The sequence below is a fragment of the Rhinichthys klamathensis genome, unplaced genomic scaffold (assembly GCF_029890125.1).
Source record: "Rhinichthys klamathensis goyatoka isolate OS25496 unplaced genomic scaffold, OSU_Roscu_1.1 h1tg000090l_1, whole genome shotgun sequence".
NCBI classification, from domain to species: domain Eukaryota; kingdom Metazoa; phylum Chordata; class Actinopteri; order Cypriniformes; family Leuciscidae; genus Rhinichthys; species Rhinichthys klamathensis.
This window is the reverse complement of record NW_026606629.1, coordinates 2,415,596-2,439,235: the sequence shown is the minus strand read 5'-3', so window position 1 is coordinate 2,439,235 and position 23,640 is coordinate 2,415,596. Positions and strand designations below refer to the sequence as shown.

General features: G+C 37.0%; 3 protein-coding genes and 1 long non-coding RNA gene across 5 annotated transcripts in view; 2 read left to right on the top strand and 2 right to left on the bottom strand.

The window, feature by feature from the left end:
• Positions 1 to 576: 576 nt before the first annotated feature.
• On the top strand, positions 577 to 2,539 carry LOC130085784 (uncharacterized). Its single transcript, XR_008807174.1, has 2 exons — positions 577 to 771; positions 2,279 to 2,539. It is a non-coding gene; the product is annotated as an uncharacterized LOC130085784 (long non-coding RNA).
• A 4,200-nt stretch (positions 2,540 to 6,739) lies between these two features.
• ing1 (inhibitor of growth family, member 1) lies at positions 6,740 to 9,418 on the top strand. Its single transcript, XM_056251819.1, has 2 exons — positions 6,740 to 7,038; positions 8,333 to 9,418. Exons 1-2 carry the CDS (start codon positions 6,897 to 6,899, stop codon positions 9,118 to 9,120), a joined length of 930 nt encoding a protein of 309 aa, XP_056107794.1. The 5' UTR covers positions 6,740 to 6,896; the 3' UTR covers positions 9,121 to 9,418.
• A 594-nt stretch (positions 9,419 to 10,012) lies between these two features.
• ube2al (ubiquitin conjugating enzyme E2 A, like) lies at positions 10,013 to 16,444 on the bottom strand. The gene is made up of 6 exons (XM_056251818.1): positions 16,255 to 16,444; positions 15,724 to 15,804; positions 14,715 to 14,740; positions 14,515 to 14,604; positions 12,496 to 12,584; positions 10,013 to 11,168 (listed from the first exon to the last, which is right to left on the bottom strand). Exons 1-6 carry the CDS (start codon positions 16,296 to 16,298, stop codon positions 11,040 to 11,042), a joined length of 459 nt encoding a protein of 152 aa, XP_056107793.1. The 5' UTR covers positions 16,299 to 16,444; the 3' UTR covers positions 10,013 to 11,039.
• Positions 16,445 to 17,032: 588 nt separating this feature from the next.
• The window catches only part of ankrd10b (ankyrin repeat domain 10b), a 37,662-nt gene continuing 31,054 nt past the window's right edge, over positions 17,033 to 23,640 (bottom strand). The window contains exons 4-6 of one of the 2 annotated variants that reach the window (XM_056251817.1): positions 21,254 to 21,504; positions 19,578 to 19,667; positions 17,033 to 17,636 (exon numbers count right to left, since the gene is read on the bottom strand). In XM_056251817.1, the coding sequence (XP_056107792.1) occupies positions 17,338 to 17,636; positions 19,578 to 19,667; positions 21,254 to 21,504 (640 nt within the window). In that variant the 3' untranslated portion in view covers positions 17,033 to 17,337. Of the gene's footprint in view, positions 17,640 to 19,577; positions 19,668 to 21,253; positions 21,505 to 23,640 lie in introns of both variants that reach the window. The other variant, XM_056251816.1, reaches the window with a different exon arrangement.

Sequence of the window (23,640 nt, the reverse complement as noted above, 5' to 3'; positions counted from 1 at the left end):
TGAGAAAGGGCGGGGCCCGTCTCAAACCCCGCTACTAAATCCATATGTGAACCCCAAGATGAACGCCGCCGCAGTGCCTCGGCAGCCGCGGGACCCGCACCTCGGGGAACACGAACCGAACCATCCTCCTCAAAGAATGCCCGGCGAGAGCGGAGAGTTTTCATGGACAAACTCATGCAATGCTCGCAGTCAGCCCCCTCGAGGACCGACTGAGCATGCTCCACTCCCAAACAAGCAACACACATCTGATGTGTGTCCCCACCCGTAATGAAACGAGGGCAAGGGACAACACAACGTTTGTAATCTTGCTTGCTCGCCATAATGATATATATATAAATGATCGGACAGACAACAATAAATAGACAAGGACAGAGTAACAGAGAGCGCTTACTGAAGACAACAGAAGCTGTCGCGGTCTGTTTTCAAGGGTGCTTTATAGTTTCCTGGTCTATGACGTCACCTATGACGTATCGGGCTTCCATTGGACTGATTTTACACGTGCTTCATGACGCAATCACGCAGAGCGTTCCCACCGCGTCTCAAACGCAGCTCGAAGTTCCCTTGAAAGGGAACCCACTCTTCACTGGGAACCTGCCTTGAACTTTTCCTTCAAACACACTTCTGTCAAGAAGGTTGACACGTTTTTTATTATGGAGAATCGAGTACATCTTCCTGATGATGTGACCATCAGTAACCTCAGCTGTGTGGCGTCATACCCCTCTGTGTCCGGCTCTCTGCAACAGAAGAGCACACTGCATATTACAACACAAGGTGAACACACTTTATTTGAAAAGGAATTGACAATCGTTCTTTTACAAGCACATTTACAGTGTCAGTGCATTTAGAAAGTATTCACACCCCTTAATACTGTTATCATTTTGTTATGTTGCAGCCTTATGTTAAAATGCTTTTTTTTTTTTTTTTAAATCACAATCTACACTCCAGGCCCCATAATTACAAAGTAAAAAACTAATTTGTGATACTTTTATAAATGTATTAAAAAGAAACTCCTGAAATATGCCAATGCATAAGTATTCGGACCCATAACTATATAATGAAGGACCTTTTTGAAAATGATGCAACAAGCTTTGCACATCTGGATTTGGGGATTTTCTGCAATTTTCCTCCGCAGATCCTCGGACCGTCGGGAGACAGAGATTTCAGCCCGTTCTCATCCTTTGACGTCATACATGTGACGCTTTGTACATTTCGTTGAAATCTTACGCACATGGCATCCTTTAGCATCAATATGAGACGCAGAACCCAAGGCGTCATACAGGTGACGCTCGTCTAAATCCAACGCACATGGCATCGTTTAGCGTGAATATGAGACGCAGATCCCAAGGCGTCATAACCGTACCCTACCCCAGACCTAAACCTACCCATAACAGTGCGTGTTATATTGACGCTAAAGGATGCCATGTGCGTAAGATTTCGACGAAATGTCATATGGCGTCACCTATATGACGCAGTTCTTGCTTTGCCATGAAGTGTAGAGTGTAGATTGTTGTGGAAAAGAATTTTAATTGAAAACATTTCGCATAAGGCAGCAACATAAAATATAAAAAGTTTTTAGGGGTCTGGATACTTTCTAAATGCACTGTAGCACTATCTACTACATTAAAGCTTAAAGTCTCCAGGCTGATTAGCCGCCAGTGATGCCGGAAAAGACACCAGCCAGTGAGAGGAAACCAGTATGACAGGAGAGGGAATGAATGTCCTTATCAAGCAGTGGCACTGAGCAGCTCGAAGACCATAAAAAGTCAAAATCATGTTGATTAACTGCTTGTCACCATAAGAGGAGACAGCGATCCACCGGCTTCTCATTCTTCGTCTCTAGTTTCACTATATACACGGGCTCTCACACACATACAATACACACCCCGCGTAACAGCATGCCAGGATATTCTCCATCTAAACTTTATAAACAAGAGTGAATCTAACTGATTTAGGGACTATATGACTGTATCACAGAAAAATGTCTGATCACATATACATGTACAAGTAGTCACTGTTTCTCAGACTATGCAATCTAGTTACATAAATAGTCTGTGTGTAGACTTATGTGTTGTACATTGACTAGTAGGAACATGTGGAGAGGGAGAGCCTCTTCATGTATGTCTGCAATGTCAACAAAGATACATTCAAGAGTAACATAAGTGTGACTGCGCAGTTATTCACCTATTAATTGGTTAATAGAAATCTTAAGTTTTGTACAGGGAGTTTTTCCGCATCTAAATTGTGTTCTCTTTTCCCAACAACTTCTGGGGTCGTACAGGAATAAGATTTTGTCTCAGAATGAAGGAAGAAACACCAACCAAGAGATGAAGAAATACGGAGGATAAACAGGAAGTGGGTGGCAAAAAACAGGCACGATAAGAAAGTGAATTGGAGGAAGGGGTTTATCTGAGAACCGCTGACATTGCATTTGAGCATCTGAAAAAGTACAGCAAAAGCAGCAAAGAGGGCATTAAAAAATGTAATTTATGGTCTTAGTTTTATGTTTATTTTTGTCTTGAATGAAGATGCAATTAAATTTGATTTGGCCTTTGAGTCAACAGTATTTATTAGTAATAATATGGTCCAACATTTTGCTTGTACTGTCATTCTTCCATATAAATGCCATGCCATTTGATATTTTGTTATATAATGTCAAGACATTTAAGTGTAGTTTAAGAGTCCAAATGCTTTTGGGTCAATTGTAAAGCTAGCAGTTATTTGAAGTCTCACAAATGTCCACAAATCCTTTTTTAAAGAAATACAAGTACTGAGATGCATTAAACACAACCTTACACAAAGAAAAAATAAATCTGGGTCTCCTATTTCCCTTTATTTATGGTAATCTGAAGTGATTTAATAATTTAAACTTACGCAATAAATTCCAGGGTCATTGTGTGTGTGTGTGTGTGTGTGTGTGTGTGTGTGTGTGTGTGTGTGAGAGAGAGAGAGAGAGAGAGAGAGAGAGAGAGAGAGAGAGAGAGAGAGAGAGAGAGAGAGAGAGAGAGAGAGAGAGAGAGAGAGAGAGAGAGAGAGAGAGAGAGAGACTGGAGAGGAGTTAGGCTACTCACCAGGAGGCTCAGCACCATCAGCACTTATTTAACTTGTATTGATGAACTCATTGATGAAGTCAATCAACGTTCCTAACCTTTCTAACCCCCACCCATTACCAAATACCTGAAAACCAATTCGGATGACTCTAAACCATGAGCCTAATTACATATTATCCAACGGAAATGAATTGACTGTGGAAGAGTACTTAAAGTGAGCTAACGGTAACTGTAATCTATAGGACATTGTGACTCTATGATGGGTCATGAGATTCATCAAAGACAAGAGGAGTGTTTATACTGAAAGGGCCTGGACAATGAGTTTACGTCATGGGAAATCTGGAGTCATTAATTCTCGGCAGCTTCCTGAAGAAAAGAAATAGACGGGAGCAAACATTCTGTAATCCTTTTACAGCATGTTATGGTAAATATTAAGATTTAACAAATATACTACAAATAATTAAGACCCTTTAAGGTACGCACCATGAAAAAAGCAAAGGAAAAATTATTTCTTTGCATTTTTTATTCAATTATGATAACAATAACAACAATCAAAAAAAATTTTTTAATTAGACCTTACAGTATTTTAGATATCCTCTACCAAACGGTTGAGACGTCTGTTCATAATAAAAGAACAACATTCAGAACAAGTCATATTAAGTGCATTTTCTTGACCAATAAAAAAATCTGTGGCTGCTATTGATGGCTCTTACAATGCTAGTCATATAGTAATACACAAACATAGTCAATTTTAAATTATGAAATTAGTAGTAACACCAGAATTGGTTTTAATTCTTCAAATGTATTCTTGATATTTACCATAATACAGTACAGAAATGCAGGAAAAATGATATTGATCAAATATTTTTCATCAAATATGTAATTGAATAATATTAAAATTAATCATTTTAACAACACTAACCCTTTTGTTCATTGTAAATAGCTAATTTTACCAACATTAGCTAATTTTATTAGCTAATTTTTACTACCTTAAAAGGACAACTCAACCGTTTGGTAGAGCACGTTTAAAAAAAATTATTTGACCCTTATAAGACTTATTTTTGTTTAATTAAATTACATAATTATGTTTAACAACTCCTCTGAAACGATATGTCAACCAAATAGTCTTACCTTTAAAAGTCCCGCCGATATGCGTCATCAAAGGAGGAGCAAATTTTCGCTGTGTCATCCATGTGTGTCATGTGCTGTTTGAAGGAACCATGGAAGGAACACTGAAATGGCATGCTGCTCACAGACACAGTGCCATCTAGTGGATTTTTTTAGCATTGCACAACTACACCAAACGGTAGAGATGGCTCATTCAGGTTTAGTTAAGCTTGATGCATTTTTCAATAAAATATAGTGACTTTAAGTGTGGTCTACCAAATGGTTGAGTAGTACCTTAAAGGGTTATTAAGAGCTTGCACAATAAGATAAAGTACTGAAGTGGGGAATTTATATAATTGAAATGCAAAATAAAGTTGTGGATTGACTATGTATCGGGAAATGTATGCTGATTCATGGGATCTGATCATTTGACAGAAAAACAAAATCTAAGAATACGAATTAAATTGTAAGAGTATTAATTAAAAAGTGAAAAGTATGTGGAAAATGACTATTCATAGAAAACAACAACAAAATATGGTAACACTTTATTTTAAGGTGCTTGTAATAAGCAGTAATTAACAGTTAATAAGACACTTATAAGACCTTATACGATGCATATAAGATGCATATAAGCATTAACTAATGATAATAAATAAATTAAATTAAATAATAAATTTCTCAAGTATCAATACATTGCACTTTTAGAACAGCCGAACAAACATAAATGGTAACACAAACTCCCAGGCCCTTAAAAATTGACCTTCCCAAGAGGGAGTAGTTTCCCTGATCTCTTCAGGGCCTGGACCTTTAATTAACCCTTATATGAACTAGTTAATGCTTATATGCATCTTATATGCATCTTATAAGGTCTTATAAGTGTCTTATAAGGTCTTATAAGTGTCTTATTAACTGTTAATTACTGCTTATTACAAGCACCTTAAAATAAAGTGTTACCCAAAATATTACCTTCAGAGCGTCTCTAAATCCACGCCTCCTCCTCCTCCTTCAAAAAAAAAAAACCTTAAATGGTCATTATCCCTAGCTTGCGAGCGTTTACTCAACACCCTGATTCTTGACATTAAGTTAATGTGGAAAGTGACCAATGGTCCAAACTCTGAATCCTCCATTGACACTGAAATGCGTAAGAGGTGATTTTTTACAACACCGCTCGGGTCAGAGTACGTAAGACTAGAAGACTGCTGTTCTGGCCTCTGGAGAACTTTATACACATTTTCCCCTCTCACTGTGACATTTCAGTCATCTGACATTCTTACTGCTAATAATACAGATGTACAAAGAACTACTTTACAGTTTTTTAAAGGTCATTCTCACAACTGTTAAAAATGTAGGATAACTCTTCAGGGCTGTAACGGAAACAAGAGAAAAATCAAGAGAAAATAATATAGATGTTGTTCCAGTAAACAACAGAGCTGAGGATAAACAACATTTCAGAGTCTCATTGCCTTAACATAAGTGACCCCTGCAGGACATTCATGGTGCTTTAAGAATGCAACTTTTAACCTTTCAGCACAAGATTTAAATGATCCAAGTATCTAAAGAATATTTAGAGAGGACAAAATTCAAGATGTCTGAGTGAGATATTAAAATAATACATGAAAGACTACAGGCATTCACAGGTGTTTAGATTGACTGACAGTACTCTGAATGTAATAGGCTATTAATGATATTGAATATCTTACTTGATAATGAAGCTAAAATATCAGAATAACAAGAAGGGAGAAACACAACACAACACACACACACACACACACACACACACACACGTTGGTATATGGTTTACAAGGACTCTCAATAGGCCGAATAGATTCTCTACACATACAAACCATATTTTCTACACTAGCCCAAACCCTACCCATCACAGTAAACTTTATATTTTAAGAGACACTTAATACTAATGCAGTTATTGTCAAATAAAGGTTGGATAAAAGCACTTAATTAATGACATTTTCCCATTTTCTGTGACCTAATAAAGTGAGAACTATTTACGGTTAATTGTTAACAAACATGATCTAACTCTTTACATATGAACTAATTAAACAATAATAATAATTTGGTTAATTATGAAGTCCTCAGTATTTACTATAGCCTATTAATAGCCTATAGAGACTACAATATATAAACTATGCATTAACTATAAACTAATAGTTTGCAAAATGATTTATAGTAAGTATACAGTAATAAATTACTTACAAAGTATTACTGATTTTCTTTTTATTTGAATTCACGTTTATATTTATTAATTTGTACATTTTTTTGTAAATCTTATTTATTTATTTTTCTCTAGACTTTTATACAGTTCCCAGTTCGAAAATTCCTGTTCAGCCCATTCCACCCAAGCCTAAAACTAACATAGACGTGTCGGTCATTCATCTAAAATTACCGTTGCGTCGAAGTCTTGCTATCAAACGCCACCAAGCGTCGTTACGTGCAACTACCGTTATTCTGCGTCTCTGTTCTGCGTTAAAGGTTTTGCTCATGAATATTAATTAGATTCCGCGTGCCTAGACACCCCTTTGGAAGGTTACGGAGTAACGTCGGCGTAAGGTAATTTATATTCATGAGCTCAGTCTCCGCCATAGAAGCGTCACTGGTCCTGCAAAAATCAATACAACACGTACATGAGTAACTTTTCTCAGCTGCCCAGACTTTTAATTCTTAAGACTAGGATACAATTATTATTATTTCTATTGCCCTACCAACCTCTTAAATGCGTTTGAAAAGATGCTGAACCCTTCTTCAAACGGCGAGTCGTCTCATGTTGTGGTGAAATATGTTGAGGAGTATTTGGAGCTGGTCGAGTCTTTGCCGCTGGACCTACAGAGATGTGTGTCTCTCATGAAGGAAATAGACGCCAGATATCAAGGTGAGACTATACGGACACTCGCACTCGTGTAAGAAGAAAACACTGCATTGTTTGAGCAACGGGTGTTAGATGTCACACTAACTAGCTGGCTAGCGGCTAACAGTTAGCACATGAAACTCGCAGGTTTCCCCCCCACTGAGAGGTTAAATCTACAAAGTTGGTTAAATATGTATGGTTAATGTATTTGTCATTTATACCTTAAATAATCTAATTTATAACTCAATTGTGTAGCGACTTCTATGAAACCGAGGGGTCTGGCAAATTCTAAGCGCCACTAAACTTCCTGTCTAAATTATTATGCAGCTTGAAATCACAGTTGTGTGCTAGTGTTGCGTTAATACGAAATATCATAAAGACTGCACATATACACATGAATGGCCAGCGACTGTGTCAACCGAATGTAAAATGTCGACGCTACAGGAAAAAAAACATTGTTGTTCTTTTTTTTCATGCACTGGTAAATTTTAATACTTTGGGCTACATTTCAATGTTTATTTTATTACACTTAATTTATTTGTATCTGTTAATTTCAATTACAATATAGTTAAAGGCCGTTTTCTCAAAATGAGTTTTTTTCATCAAGCACCAACTCCACTTCAGTAGCACTTACATATACCAAACTTTACAGTTTTATTCCTATTTATATTATGAATGTTTTTACAGATGGCTTTGCTCCTTTATTAATAATTTTATTCCTAAAACATGATGGGGTTTTTCTGGCGGTAGATACAAAATTAATTAAATCCCTTCTGTTAAACACATTTGTGTCTCTAGTATGTAAAAAAAAAAAAAACTGAACCTGACTTTAAAGAAAGTCCAGATGCCAAATGAGTGCATATTTAATTAAATAACGCTGCAATTGCCTGGCAATTACTCATTACGCTCTCAATCAAGTTATAATCTTTGTGTGCCCCTTGTCAGAACTGAGCTTGGTAAAACTTCCTTCAAATATGACGCCTGCCACCCCGGATTGGAATCTTCTCCAGACGGAGATGAAGCTACAAAACTTTCATTTTAAATTTTTACTACGTAACCTAGAAAGTGAATTAATGGTGTGTACATGTTTTTATCTGGTTTCATGTTGGATTTAGTATTGTATGTATAATTGTATATGCAAACTCGGCTACCTATCTTGGCCAGGACACTCCTGTAAAAGAGATTTTTCAATCTGTCTTTTCTCCTGGTTAAATAAAGGTACTTTTTTTTTTTTTTTAAGTGCATAGATTGACATACAGTCTGTGCCAGTATGATATATATATATTTTTACACAAATCCTCGTTTATTTGTCTTGCAGAGATCCTCAATGAATTGGACGAGGCTTACGAAAAGCACAGACATGAATCAGACCCTGTGCAGAGGCGGCGTCTACTTCACTGCATCCAGCGCTCTTTGATCCGCACTGAAGAACTCGGTGATGAAAAGATCCAGATCGCTGGCCAAATGGTGGAAATGGTGGAGAATCGCAGCCGGCAGCTTGAGTGGCAGGGTGAGATTTTCCAGGCCTCCCAGGACTCTCCGGAGAGCACCGTGTCGGTGGGCAGCACCCCCAGTGCCGTAGCAACCGTTACTATGACACCACTTTCTGCTGCGATGCTGTCGGCCAGTAAGCCGTCTGTGGACCGTAGACGAGATGAGACCCCGACTTCAGTTGACAAATCTGGTGGAAAGCGTTCACGCAGGCAGAAAAACGGTTCCGAGAACCGGGAAAACTCCAGTTGCACCATGGAGCAAAGCGAGGAGGTTGCTTCAGGCACGCCGAAAGAGAAGAAGGCTAAGACGTCATCCACGTCATCGAAGAAGAAGAAGAGGTCTAAAAGCAAGCAGGACAGGGAGCCGTCACCGACGGACCTGCCGATTGATCCCAACGAACCCACTTACTGCCTGTGTGAGCAAGTGTCCTTTGGAGAGATGATAGGGTGTGATAATGAAGAATGCACTATTGAATGGTTTCACTTCTCATGCGTTGGCCTGTACCATAAGCCCAAAGGGAAATGGTACTGTCCGAAGTGCAGAGGAGACAATGAGAAGACAATGGACAAAGCATTAGAAAGGTCGAAAAAAGACCGATCGTACAACAGGTAGTGACACGTGTACCTGGTTGCCATGCAATGTTTTTCTATTCAGGAGTTTAGTACCCAGCTTTGAGATGTTACAAACTAGAGTTGGTCATCAGTTAGTAAATGTATATCTTTTAGGGATATATTTGAGATAGGCTTCACTTATCAGCTACTTAGTTATCAACGTTCTACAGTATTGGAAGTATCCTGTTCATCCAACCACAAGTATAATGCATTTTTGTAAAAATCATTTTCAACTATCGGTTTTGTATTTATGCTTTGCATAACTGTACATATGTTCATTAAAAAAATAATAAACCATGCTTCTTGTAGTGTTGTTTTAAGTAAACATTTAGACGAGGCCTTAAAGTACATCGCAAATGTGGGCCAAAAAATGTGTCTTTAACTCTTCTGTGTTGCATCATCCACTTTGCATGTTCTCGGTTTCTTACAATAATTGTGTGATCGTTTTTTTTTTTTTTTACAGTCTATGGTTTCAACTAACTTTGTGTTAGTTTTGAAAATTGTGTTATTAAATGGAAAGATGAAAGGCTCCGTTTTAGTAAATAGAAAAGAACTGCTATTACTATAACGATAATGATGATATGGTGCCAAAAATCCTTCTAAATACACAATAATAGCAGTCCTCAGCACAACTATAACGCCACAGATAAACAATATCGTTGGAAACACTTTCAGATTATTATTTTTTTTACAACTGATGAACGTCAAAAGCTTAGAACAAACAAAATAATATTGTCTGCTGGTGTAAACACTAACACACTTTTCCCTTTTCTGTTGAAGTCGACCGAAATAATAACTAACTAATAAAGTTATTGTTATAAGTATCTTCTGTAGTTAGCATTCTCGGTGTGAAAACTGAACAGGTATTAAGAAATTATGCATTACTCACAAAGGTAGTTTCACCTTTTATTTAAGTAGCCTATTTACAAGTGCTGGAAAATGAGACTGCCAACCAGTGCAAAATCTGTACACAAAATTTTGTATATACAAGATTAGTAGAGGAAAGGACACGCTCGGCCATTCATGCATGTAACAGGGAATACATCTGCAAAGATTAAGGGCTTGGAAAAAGACCTGAAGACATTATTTGACTTGATTGATTGGACTTGTGATGCAAGCCATGACCAGTAAATAACTGCAGTGAATGTATATCTCAATAGTATTTTAAAGGATATTTGTGACATTTTTGAATTCCAGCAAAATCTCTTTTTTTTTTCAACTAGTAAATATATATATTTTATACTCCACACATATTGCCATTTTCTGTCAACATATTTTGACCATTTATATAAACCCTCACATCTGTCTACCAACATTGAATGTGTTTTCAGTGCGTACTATAGATTCTTACCACTCTTGTGGTAACATGCCAACCATCCTCTGGCAGAGCCAAGAAGAGTCGTGACTAAATCAGCATAACGAATCCAGAAAAAAAATGGAAGCAAAACAGAAATTAAAAGGACACTTTTAACGGCATGATATTAAAATTGGCAATGAAGCACCAAGAACATTTTCATCAACACTACTATGACTTAGATTAAAGTCTCTTAATGAGTCATGTGTATCCAGATTAGAACGCCTTGATTGAATCATCCATAATGTGTTTTTCTTTAGAGATGCAAATGCATTTTGCAAATATGGACAATTACTGCATGTTCATGCCGGATGCAAAATTAGTCGAGCCTTATACACCAGGGGTATTTCCCCTTTCAGTGATCTTAATGCGGGCTGAAAATCAGTCCAGGCAAAAATGTGGGAGAGAAATAAAACGAAACAAAAGAAAAAAAAAACAAATCACAATCTTGCATGAGTAAAGTGCATGAAAACTTAAAAATGGAGATTAGAAAAACTATCCTCCAACAACAGAGCCAAACAAAAGGAAAACAAAGTTTCAGTGAGAACATGGTTTTGAGAATGTGGTCAACTGTCCCTCCAGCTCTGCTCTACAATGGCTGACACCCGTTTCTCATATTCTCGTTTATTTTCTTGATACAGTTGTGCTGCCTGGCTGTTTGCGGGGCTGTTGGGATTGGGCTCATCTAGAAGCGACTGTAAAGAAAGAGAAATCAAATTTTAGGCCTCAAAGGTATAACCTTTTCACATACTGTGATGACACGTTTACAGTTATCAACATCCCATGTCTAGTAAAGCTTTTTATATTTTCATAAACATTTTTTTTATACATTTATAACTATATAATGTTTTACATTACCTTGTCAGTAAAAAAAACAAATGAAAACAAAAACAAATGAACGCTTTTAAAGGGTGTTTCTAATAGACCAACTGAAGGAGTGATGACAAATTTGATATCTTTCTCTCTTCTGACCAACGTAATCAATCTCTATATTTTTTTACTCTTTTGGAAAGTCGTGAAAACTCCAGCACAGATTTTTTGGAGCAAATGGAAATACAAAAATTATATTTGCTGTCGTCTCCCGTTCCCCGCTATAGAAGTTTACCCAACTATGACGACTTCCGAAATGTGAAAAGGGTCCATTTTAAAGGGATACTCCACCGTTTTTTCATATTAAACTATGTTATCCCCTTAACTAAGACGAGTTGATACATGCCTCTCTCGTCTCAGTGTGTGCACTGAATCGCTCTGGCGCGCGAGACACTTTGATAGCACTTAACTTAGCCCAGTTCATTCATTAGGATCCAAGCAATGGTGACACAAAATAAAACGTTGCGCTTTTCTAAGCGTGTAAAGTGGATAACTATAATGTATGGCGGAATACCACAGCAAGTTCTTGGGAGCACTTTGACTCGGCGCAGTAATATCATCACTCGTGAAAAATCCTCTCCCTCTCCGGAGTGATGATATTACTGCACCGAGTCCATATATATATATATATATATATATATGCGCCGAGTCGAAGTGCTCCCAAGCACTTGCTATGGTATTCCACCATACATTATAGTTATCCACTTTACACGCTTAGAAAAGCGCAACGTTTTATTTTGTGTCACCATTCTTGGTCGAGTTACACTACTCGTGTAACTGTATTTAAATAGGGAAAACGTGGAGGTGTTTGCTCGCTTCTCTGCTTGGCCCGTATTGAATGAACTGGGCTAGTTAAGTGCTATCACAGTGTCTCGCGCGCCAGAGCGATTGAGTGCACGCACTGAGACGAGAGAGGTATGTATCAACTCGTCTTAGTTAAGGGAATAACAGTTTAATATGAAAAAACGGTGGAGTATCCCTTTAAATTTTAAGTTACATTTTGAAGTATTGCAAGCAAAACTGCACTCTCTAAACCACAAATCAAAACAAGCATTCTAGACAATTCTCAGATTTAATAATGTCAAAATGCAACAGAAAGCCGTTTTTGTTTTGTTTTTTTACTGGACTATAAAACAAAGTTAATTAACACACCTGAATTGATGTCAGAATAGAAGAAACATCGTAAGTTGGACTCCAACGATTCTGAAGAATATCTAGGCAGATACTGCCATCAGCATACACTGAGAAAAACAGCAAAAGTTAGAGCAACATATTCCCTACATTCACAGTCAATACATAAATTAAATAGAACATAAATGCAGTAACTTTTTTTTTTTTTTTTTTTTTTAAATGGTAAAATAACTTTTAGAATGCTTCCAAAACATCTTAACACCGCTTACTAATACTGTACAGAAAATATGACAGCAGTAACTGATAATTGCTTTGAAAATATTGAAAGTAAATATTAGGGCTGGTGAGCCAGTTGGTACTAAATAAATACAGTAGGCATGTCGGTAAGTTGTACTGTATCTTTTTCCATTTATGTTTATTTTGCGCTGTAACTGGTAGTAAAGAGGAAGAGATGATCAGTTCACTGCTGCTTCGCTAGATCTGAGGCAGCAACAGCGATCTGTCACGCCACATTAAAACGGTATTAATTAGGGCTGCCCCTGACTAAAGATTTTTCTAGTCTACTATTAGTTGTACAATTAAGCCATTAGTCGACTAATCATTCATTTATATTAATTTCATTTCTTAAAGGCCCACTGAACTATTTTCACAGCATTATTTAATGTGTTGACGTAATCTCCACTGAAACAGGAAGACAGAGCGGGACATATAGAACAGCTCCTCCCCTTTTTAAAAACAGCCAATAGCGTTTCATTTATATCACAGCTAGGCCAGAGACGTTGAGCTCAGTAAAGCCGCATTTGACAGCCACTGTCTAATAGATTCCTCTTTTAGATTTAATATGAAACTGTTACTAAAACTACACATCCTCCTCATGACTATGTATATAGCATTCTGTACATAATTTAAATGGGTCCTATACGTTTTGTGGTCTGCGCCGACTCACGCATGAGATTCGCTCTGTGCTTTTGTCAAGTCAAGTCAAATATATTTATATAGCGCTTTTCACAATACAGATTGTATCAAAGCTGCTTCACAGTATCAATCAAAACAACTTAACAGTGTTTGTTTATTACTGGAAAAGACATCCAAGTTTGGTAGAGCTGATCAGTGGTATGATGGGTCATTTAATTTGAATATCCCCAACTGAGCAAGCCAAAGGCAACAGAGGCAAGGAACCGAAAAACTCCATGTGTCCTTTTGTGTCTCTAAAATGAAGCAGGATCACGTGACCCTAATGTGAAAAACCACACTTCATTTGCCCCAATGAAAAGCATATTTACACTGTCCGAATCATTCCCTGCCCCCTATATAGTGCACTATGTGGCATTCACCATGTAGAAAATAGTAATTGTGAGAACAAGTGACCGATTTCAGCTTATAGATAACAGTAAGGCTAACATATTCATACAAAAACAAAAACATAAATTTTGATTTCTTGGAGACTTCAAATATAGCTATATACTATATATTATATAGGCGTAATGTATAGCCTATTCCGTGCTGAAGCGCCTATACACTGGGTTTCGGTTCTTCAATTTGAAATCTGAGACATTTCATATCAAAAGTAAAGTTCAAAAGTTATAGTGATTTATTAGATGGGAGGCACGATATAATGTTCTGTTCATTCATCATTTGAAAACAGCAGAGACTAAAAGATCAATTCTTGGGATTTAATAATCCATATCGGTTCATAAAAACGATAATAGATTAAAATAGTGAAATCGATATTTTTTTTACCCAGCCCTAGTAAATACGGTCACAAATTTATATTATTGACCAAGAAATGCATATGCATTAATTATTATTAAATATTTTTGCTGAATTGGTTTATTACTACATTTTTTTTTTTTATCAAAACATTTTATTATTATATTAACGTTATGTGTAGAACTTTGTAAATGAGGGACTAAATAAATCCTACAGGAGCAGATTCTGTGTGGGAACATACTTGATCTCGAGTAGACTTTAGAGAGCAACGGGGTTCAGATTGTCTTTGACAAGGTTTCTAATTTGAGACAAACAGGAAGCACCACTCACCATTTGGATGAAACATCTTTGAGACAAACCGCACAGTTGGGGGCTTGTTTGGATATTCCTCTGTAAACTCAACTGTGAGTTTGAAGGTACCTTGTGTGCAGAGCAGAAACAACATTGTATCTTTAATCAGTAAAAGACAATTGCAACTAATTTTCTTTACACATGCAATTGACCACGCGTGAGGTGTCTAAGTCACTTACCATCTTCAAAAGGCGTTCCCTCTGGACTACATGTAAAAACATGAAACACAATAATCAAGTCAAAGGCAGGAGGAAACTGACATGAAACATTTGTGTCACTAAAAGTACAGCATGTTGTCCACGATATCAAATAACAACAATGCACATGCTGCACATATGAACCAGATTTACTCCAGTCAAGCCCTCAAACTCAAAGGAGTAATATGCACACAATAAAATATAGTAGAAAAAAGGACAACAACAACAATAATAATAAATAAAAAAAGTGTGTTTATTTTCCCAAACTAATTTTCAAAAATTTAGGGTCGGTAAGATTAAGCTCTTTTTTCCCCCTCTTACGCTCACCAAGGCTCCATATTATTTGATAAAAAAAAAATACAATAAAACCAGTAAAATTGTAAATATTACAATTTGTACAACTGTTTGCTGCTTTGATATATTTTAAAATAATTAGAAATCATTCTAACATTTCTCAATATTATCAATGTTGAAAACAGTTGTGCGGATAAAGATTTGGCAGAATTCTGTGATGCATTTTTTCTTCAGGATTCTTTTAGGCCAACAGACACTTCGTCAGGTTTAGTCAGATCAGTGTTACATGCTGAATTAGTATGTCTGAGAAGGGATGTGCAGTAAGTAATCTGGTGACTGTCTGCATCTGTCGGTTCAGTGTGAATTGACCTTTTGATGAACGGAAAGTTCAAAAGAACAGCATTTCTTTAACAGAAATCTTTTTTGACATTATAAATATCTTAAATGTCCACTTTTGATCAATTTAAGTCTTTGGGTTTCTAGAGTTTTGCTGAATTAAAGTATGAATTCTTTCAAAAAACATTCTCACTGACCCCAAGCTTTATTTAACAGGGAGTTGCATAATTTTTAAACATAACATTTACAGGCCTGGAAATGTCCATTTTAAAATTCTCTCATATTTTCCATGATCGTGGGAACCCTGTTAGCCTGGTTGTCTCAGCCTCCACTCGATCAGCTTGATTTGCTCTCTTCTTACCCGAATATAACTGCATTCCACACCATGATGTTGTTCTCAGATGGAGCTCCACTAACGCCGGCTGGCGGATCCTCCTGGAGCCTGTGCGGAACCAACACAGAACACCGAGTCAAAACTATATTTTAGTGCCTCGATCAGGTTCATTTATTAAAAACCTGTGATATTACACGACAAAGTGTGGCTTCTGTTTACTTTATATTTTTTAGCCAATATCTCTATTTCTAGTAATGTTTATAATCACATTCAGACAAGTCAAGCTTGAATAACTTCTCTAACCGGCTTACACTATCTAGCTAGCTACCTAACTTAGCTAATACGCTAAGATAAACGTGGAGTTTCTGTGAATCCTCACAATGTAAAAAGGCAATGTGATACTACCGACAGACTCACATCAATAAGAACAACATTAAATGTCGTGTTTTTAATCGTTTATGTTACGTTTAATAATCGCCTACCGAGCTGAGTGTTATGAAGCTAACTAGCTAGCTAGCCTGCTATTCCAAACAGATCTATCATTTTTCAGCTACTCACCGCTTAAAATCTCGCATGAGCCGCCTTCTAGCTGGAGTAGACATCTTTAACTACACTAAAAGCGTCAGGGATTATTTTTAGAGCCCTACTAACAAATCCTAATGTAACAGTATATATGTCACAACAACAGTGATGATTAATATTCCTTTCTGAGTACAAGACGTCTTTTCACGATACACGATTATACCACCTGTCCAACACAGGGGGATATTTGCGACTGAAAATACAAAATCATCATACACTATGTAAATTAATCAATTTTGAGATTTGTTTTTAGAGACGGAATGATTGACATATCACTAATCGTTTGAAGTATTTATAGGTTAAGAAAAGCAATAAGATAATCTGCCTGAAATGTTCTTCTCAGACTACGTAAATGGCAGAGGTCCCCCTATTGTTCTAATAGTTGGCACGGTCTTAGTCGGAGGAACAGCCTCGATGACGTTTCTGTGGGAGGAATGAGGTCAGTGTCCACCTAGCGGTTAAGGGCGGGAAATGCAATAAACGACTATCATTGTACTCTGACGTGAAGGATATTTCACAACAGGTAAACGATTACTGTTCATTTGTTGTTCACATTTTCAGTCATATATCTGATAATAATTAGGAGGGATGGCCTTTGATTTTAGAAGTGTGTGAACTATAGTATAAATATAACCAAAATTGTACAGGTCAATAAAACCAGTGAACACCAACAGGTTATCTTACCATAAGTTATATGCTACAAGCGGTGACAAATGTAAAAATGGTCGAGGGTGGAAATTGATTCATGATTCAGTCAATTCATCAACCATTTTATTCATACAGTACACAGCTACTATGTAAGAAAATGCTGGCAGTAAACAATTACATTTTATATGTAGGCACAATTAATACAATAAATGTCCTTACAAATACATAAAAATCAACAGCTTCTGGGATTCTCCAACTGAATTAAATGGCCAAAATTAGAAAACAATTTAAAAAAAAATGTTTTTACAACATAAATACAAATACAGTGACCCTGTCAAAGTACACGGACTTAAAGCAATTCAGCACATTCTCTATGGATATATAAAGGCATATGAGTCCGGACGGGACATCCTAACAACCATGATAGAGGTGCATGGTGTTGAAGGTGATGTGGTCATACTGCTCCTCTACACTGACTGACTTGCGGTGCTCTATCTGACTGCTTGCGTCCTCCATGTTCTCAGCTGTATCTCCATTATGATGCCCAAAGGGAAGGCCTTTGTCAAAGTAACCAATATGTAAAGAAACACCCACATTTCCAATATGATCACAGTTCTCAACCTCGGTTGAATTCCCATTTACGTTCCCACGCGTCAGGTCACCACCATTGAGGTGCTGCACAGGATGGCAGCGCCCATTTAAAGGAAGTCCTGCTGTCAAAGAGAACAAATGAATTATAATCTCATCAACACTAAAATATTAACTGAATGGGTTTGTTTTGCACAACAATTTCTAACAGGTTTCGTCTTTGATCCAAACTGAATTCTGCATCGTTAATGTTCTTTAGTGGACATTTCAGGGGTACACGGTAGATTGTTCAGTTTAGGGTTTTCAAAATCCCATCCAGTTTGGTTCACATAACATGATTACATCTGAACATTTGACCCCGAGATTAAAGTCCTGCTTCAAGTCGCTGCAACCTTCAACATTTTGCCGAATTAATATTTATTCAATATTAAATAACAGGGATTAAATCTTAATCTCATTTATGTTAAGTGTGGAAGCAGCAAAGTTGTTTAGGGGTTACAAAGGAAAGTGCAAACCACTGGATTATAATCTATGAAAAAGGGTATCAAATGACCATGCATGTGGCTTCTATTTTGATAAGTTCTAGTAAACAATTCATAAGTACAAACCCAAGAGTCAATTGTGATTGTTAAATGACAGAACATTTAATGAGTATAGAAATTACATTTGCATCAATCTTAGGCATCCACACATGAACAATATTTTCCATCTCAATCTCATGTTTAAATGAGCACTTACAGTCAGACGTCCCTTTGTAATTCAGAATAGTTTGAGTAGGAAATCATGCGTTAGTCTATATGCAGTTCTAAATTTCTGCCATTTGTTCTGTGTGAAATATGACAATTTTTATATGAATTTATATAAAGTACAATGTAATCAAATAACCAACTTTTTTTCAATTAATAGCTACTATCATACGAAATCAGTTTAGCAAATATTTTCTACACTGAAATTCTATGCAAAACATTAGCTGGGGGAAAAAAAGCCTCGTACAGTAACCTGACTGATAAACACTTGAGACTGAATAAATCTAACGAGACAGATCCTCTTCATCAGATTTTGCAATAACAGCAACAGAAAGAAAGAGAACAACAATCTAAAATATAGTAAAATAGTCTAAGGTTAAAGAAGTGACTGAATAGCACCTAGACTTCCAAACAAGAACACACACATGAAAGCTGCACAGCGAAGGTCCATGGATGTTCTCTATACATTCATGAAAAGATATGCTTTGGCATAACAAGATAATAAAAAGTTCAAGAAAAAAAAAAAAGATTGAAAATAAAATGCACAATATTTCATGTTTCAAACATGGAAAAAAATGCATTCACCTGGAATTCTTTTTTTTTTTTTTTTGCTACTCTACAGGAAAATAATAAGGGCTAATTAACCAGCAACAGCCTGAACCAAAATCCAACAACATTACAAAACTCAAGGGCAGGAACTTGGCAGGGAAAATACGAATTCACAGCAAAACCTGTCAATCAGTATCGTACTAAGACTGAAAAGAAAATAACATTGACAAACTTTCCAAGTGATGATTTCAGGGCATAAACAGCCTCATAACAAACTTTAGAGAGAAAGAAAAATATCTGAATATTTTAATTGTTCTTGCAACGCTTTGGAATCATAATTAAAATGGCATTTAGGGAAGTCATTGTGCAAAACAAAACTCAATTTGCTCCTACTGAGCAAAAGAATTTCTCCATTTTAGTTTAAAACAAAGTGCATACCACCAAAAGTTAAAAGGACGTGGTGGTGTGAGTAATTTATGATCAAATGTTTTATACATGCGATGTGTGCCAAATTAAATTATTTTCCCTCCCAGACACACATCACCAAAAGAGTTGAAATGAAGCAAGGCAAATGCCCCTACAAATAGGCATAGGAATTAGTGCAACGACACGGTATCTGCATGGAGGTCACGGTGAAGACCTCCAACTCTTTGTGGACTGAAGGTCCACTTGAGGATGAGCTCTCCATGTGGACCCCCCTGTCTTGCTCTGGACTCATGTAGCCATTGGACGCCAAAGGCAAGGATCCATTTAAGAGTCGGTTCCCACCTGTGGTACTCAGTGGTGGGCCAAACTCCATGTGCATGTTCTCCATCTGGTCCTTTCCGCTGGATCCGTTTATTGGCTGATAACCGAGATCTGCAATGACACATGTTGAGGTATTAACATGTGGTGATGACAGTCCAATGATTTTGCTTTAGGACCAAATGCAGGGTTTCACGAGAAGAATTTTATTGTACAGACTCGATTGGGTTTTTACCTGCCCTGTCAAAAAAGTAGTTGTTGTTTTGTACCCATGTAACCTTTTTTTTAATAAGCATTTTAACCGTATTTAATAAGCAAATGACACCAACATTTCACAATTCTCGATTCCAATTTCAATACAATATCAAAAACGAGCCTAACTAATATAAAGTTCAAACATTAAAGACAAGTGAACTGTCAGTAATACAATAAAGAACAGATAAACAAATTACAAGCAATAGCAAAAATAAATACAACAGAACAAAAATTAAAATTACATCAATTTTCTTTACATCAAAAGGTTTTAAGGTAGTTCTACCAGTAGTATTTCAGGTACAGAAACTAAATAAATGTAAAACAACAGGGCATAGTCTTCACTCTAAAAATAATACAAAAAAAAAAACCCGGATTAATCCTTGTTAAAGCTAATGATAATTATACAGACAGCAGCAGGTGTATTAGTCTGCTGTCACTTTAAGATCTAATGCACTTAATATAATGATGATACAAACCTGATTTCTTTATCAACTGTTTACACTTACTTAAAACTTGGGCTACGTTCAGACTGTCAGTCCAAATTATTTGTCTATCCGATTGAAATCGGATCTAAAATGATTGATGTCCACACTGTGTATCACAACTGTTCAGATCCGATTTGTGGCTTTCGTTTTCCAGAATATCTGCATTGGTTTCTATGGCAATGATGTTGCGTTGGTAGGCATATGCCAAAAACAACAACAACAACAACCACCACAACATGGAGGGGTTTGCAATAGAGATGTCTTATTTAAATGTTACAACATGGAAATGTGTAGCCGCTGCGATGGACTATGCATCTTCTGAGGCCGTGGTAGAACCGGAGGCGGCTGGTATGCACAGCTTTTTTCCACGCTGTCGTCTCCGCCGGTTTCAAAATATGTCTCAGTTATATTGTCCTTTTCTGCTCATCCGGCACTTTGCAACAACACAACCTTGTTTCGGCAGAGACTTTCAGCATGTTTCCTAAAACAACGTCTGACGGTTATGTTTTATGCGGCGTGAGAAAGTCACAAACCACGCGAAATCCGATCAGAGCAGTCAGACTGAAACGTATTTCGAGAAATGCAATTTGAATAGGATTTCAAACCACATATTGATGTAGGTTGAAACGGATTTAAAAAAAACGTCCATGTGATTTTTTTTGCCGTTCACACTTGCTAAATCTGATCGGATTTCGATCGGATATGCACACAAATCGGATTTGGACTGGCAGTCTGAACGTAGCCATATTCAACTGTTAACGAGGATACGCAGCACAATGGGTATTTTGTCATTGTGTGTGTATTTGTCTGCTCAAGTGTAAGGAGACACAAAAGAGAATTCTGTCAATTCGGTGTTTAAGTACTCTAAATACCAAATTGAGTTTTGTGTTGCATCTCCTTGCACTTGAATGGTAAATTCACTTGAATTTTTAATCTTTGAAATATTCAGTCAAGACTTACCATCTGTTCTGGCCTTTTTAATGTGATTGGACTCCATGCAATCAAGAGACCTCTTTCGGCTGGGAACCCCATTAAGGGTGCTCCGCTCTTGGATTAGCTTGCGGTCCCCAAAGCACACAGAGCCATTGGTTGAGAACCCGTTAAGCTGACTGAGCTGCTGGTTCTGGGCATTGGAAAGCAGCTGGGCACACTCTTGAAAGCCCTGGGCATGGGCTAGGTCAGCTGCGGTCAGTCCACTAGCGTTCCTCATGCTGCGCAATGATAAAATTAGCGTGTTAACACTGCTGCACTATGGCAAATGTTTGTAAACCACTCATATATACACACACACACACACACACACTGTCCCTTTCTGCATTTCATATCCTATTTTATTTCTGACATATGTTCTTTAATCAGGGTAAAAAAAATTCTGGACAAATCATTTAAAATGTATATAATTTAAAGACATTTATAATGTTGTGACTTCTCAACTGCAATAGAAAATGAAAAACCATTGAAGCATACACAAGTAGACAAGAACATGAAAAGAATACATGAAAAATACAACCATAATTCAATTACACCAGTCAATGGTAAATATCTGTTAATGGCAAATTTGCACAAGTGGAGAGATTATTTCCACAAGATTGACTGGCAAGAGGAGTTTGGCACTGCTAAATGAATTTTTCCAAGAATTCTCTTAAATGCAAGAGATGAACTGGACAGATGATTCATTTAAAAATAGTGAAAAGGAAACAATGCTATTGTTTATTAATGCCATTAATAAACATAGTAAAGCAGTTGCAATTAAGATGACAATAACTGTAGATAGAAAAGTCTTCTTGAATCTGTAATAAGTGGCCTGGAAAGCTGAATGAAAATATCATGGCAATCCATCTTCTGATAAGAAAAAAAGAAAGAGTGACTTGTCCCTTAAAGAGGTTTTATGGTGGGTGAATCTTCATTTGCATGGCTGAAAAAGGACAGCTTGGAAGCGACAAGAGGAGCGAGACCTGGTCAGGAAATTCTTCTTTAAACACTCAAAGATAACAGTACAGCAAGTTAAAGAGAAAAGCATCCTGGCTTCATCAAGAGGAAGATTTGATCAAATGGTGAAAGCTGATACCGTAAAGCATTAAAAGGCTAATGTGAGATGCAATCCCATTTAAAATTAGACATGACAACAAGAAAGGATTGAGAGTGTGCATTTGGCATCAACAGTCATTTTTTATTGCAGTGAAGAACCAGAATACATGAATGAACAAAATCAAGGACAAAATAACTGTTCACACTTACCCCTGGGACTCCAGTTAACACTTCTATCCTGAATGCAGTGAGAATACAGAAATGTCACTCTTGGCAGCGCAGTGCACTGTATACACACAGACTAGCCTCAGACAATCCAAACCAATTTATATCAGACACCGATAATTTGTTTAATGTCACTAATTTGTGTGTTGTTCTCTCTTATAAGCAAATGTGTGTGTATCTGTATGGGGTTTGAGTAACTGCCAGCTTTTGCCGCACTCTTTATTCATATTACATGTAACATCGAAGCTAGGACTAGACGCAAGATTTGTTACCAACTACATTTAAATTGACTGGGGATACGAGCAATTTATACCTACAATACATCATTCCACATTGCATTAAGGACCCATTAAGAAAATTGTACTGAATCTATTGCAGAAAAGCATAACCTAAATCAATGTTTTCCAACCCTTTTCCAACCAACAGAACACATTTTGGATATCTCCCTTACCATCCATTTTAGGAGCCACTTGGGAGGAGCCTCCAAAGTTAGGAAAAAATGGATGAATGAAGTCCGGACATACTACATCTGCACAGTACTTATGACCTACAGCACCAGTTAAGTTGCTTCACTTCCATTCACAACACCCATCTCGTGGCCTCATGGGACATTAAAGTGTCCATCAGTTGTGCGCTTCAGAACCTAGGCAGTAGGTAATCTGGGTATTTTACACTTACCGTTTTATGAAAACTATGAATTCAGAGATACTACTCTTTTTATGTACTGTTATTTTCCAACTGTATAGTAGGGAATTAGCCTAGGCATATTCAAATGAAGGGCATCTCTGTTTTAAGTCTCTACCAACAAGCTTATGAGCTGAATTGTGTTTGATTAGGAAGAGTCTGAAAATGTGTACTGTTGGTCTGCCTCCAAAACAGTCCAAGATATTTTAGCACATCAATAGCACTGTACTGTGGGGAAACAAAAAGTCTAAAGAACAAGTAAATCACTGTGAGTGAGGAGGACATGATGCTTAGGTGCCAAGACCTTGGTATTTGATTGGAAAGAGGAAGGAAAATGCTGGCAGTCTCCTAAACCCTATATCTCATTTTCATGAATCTGAACCTGTGTGGAATTTGTGCAAAAGAAAGCA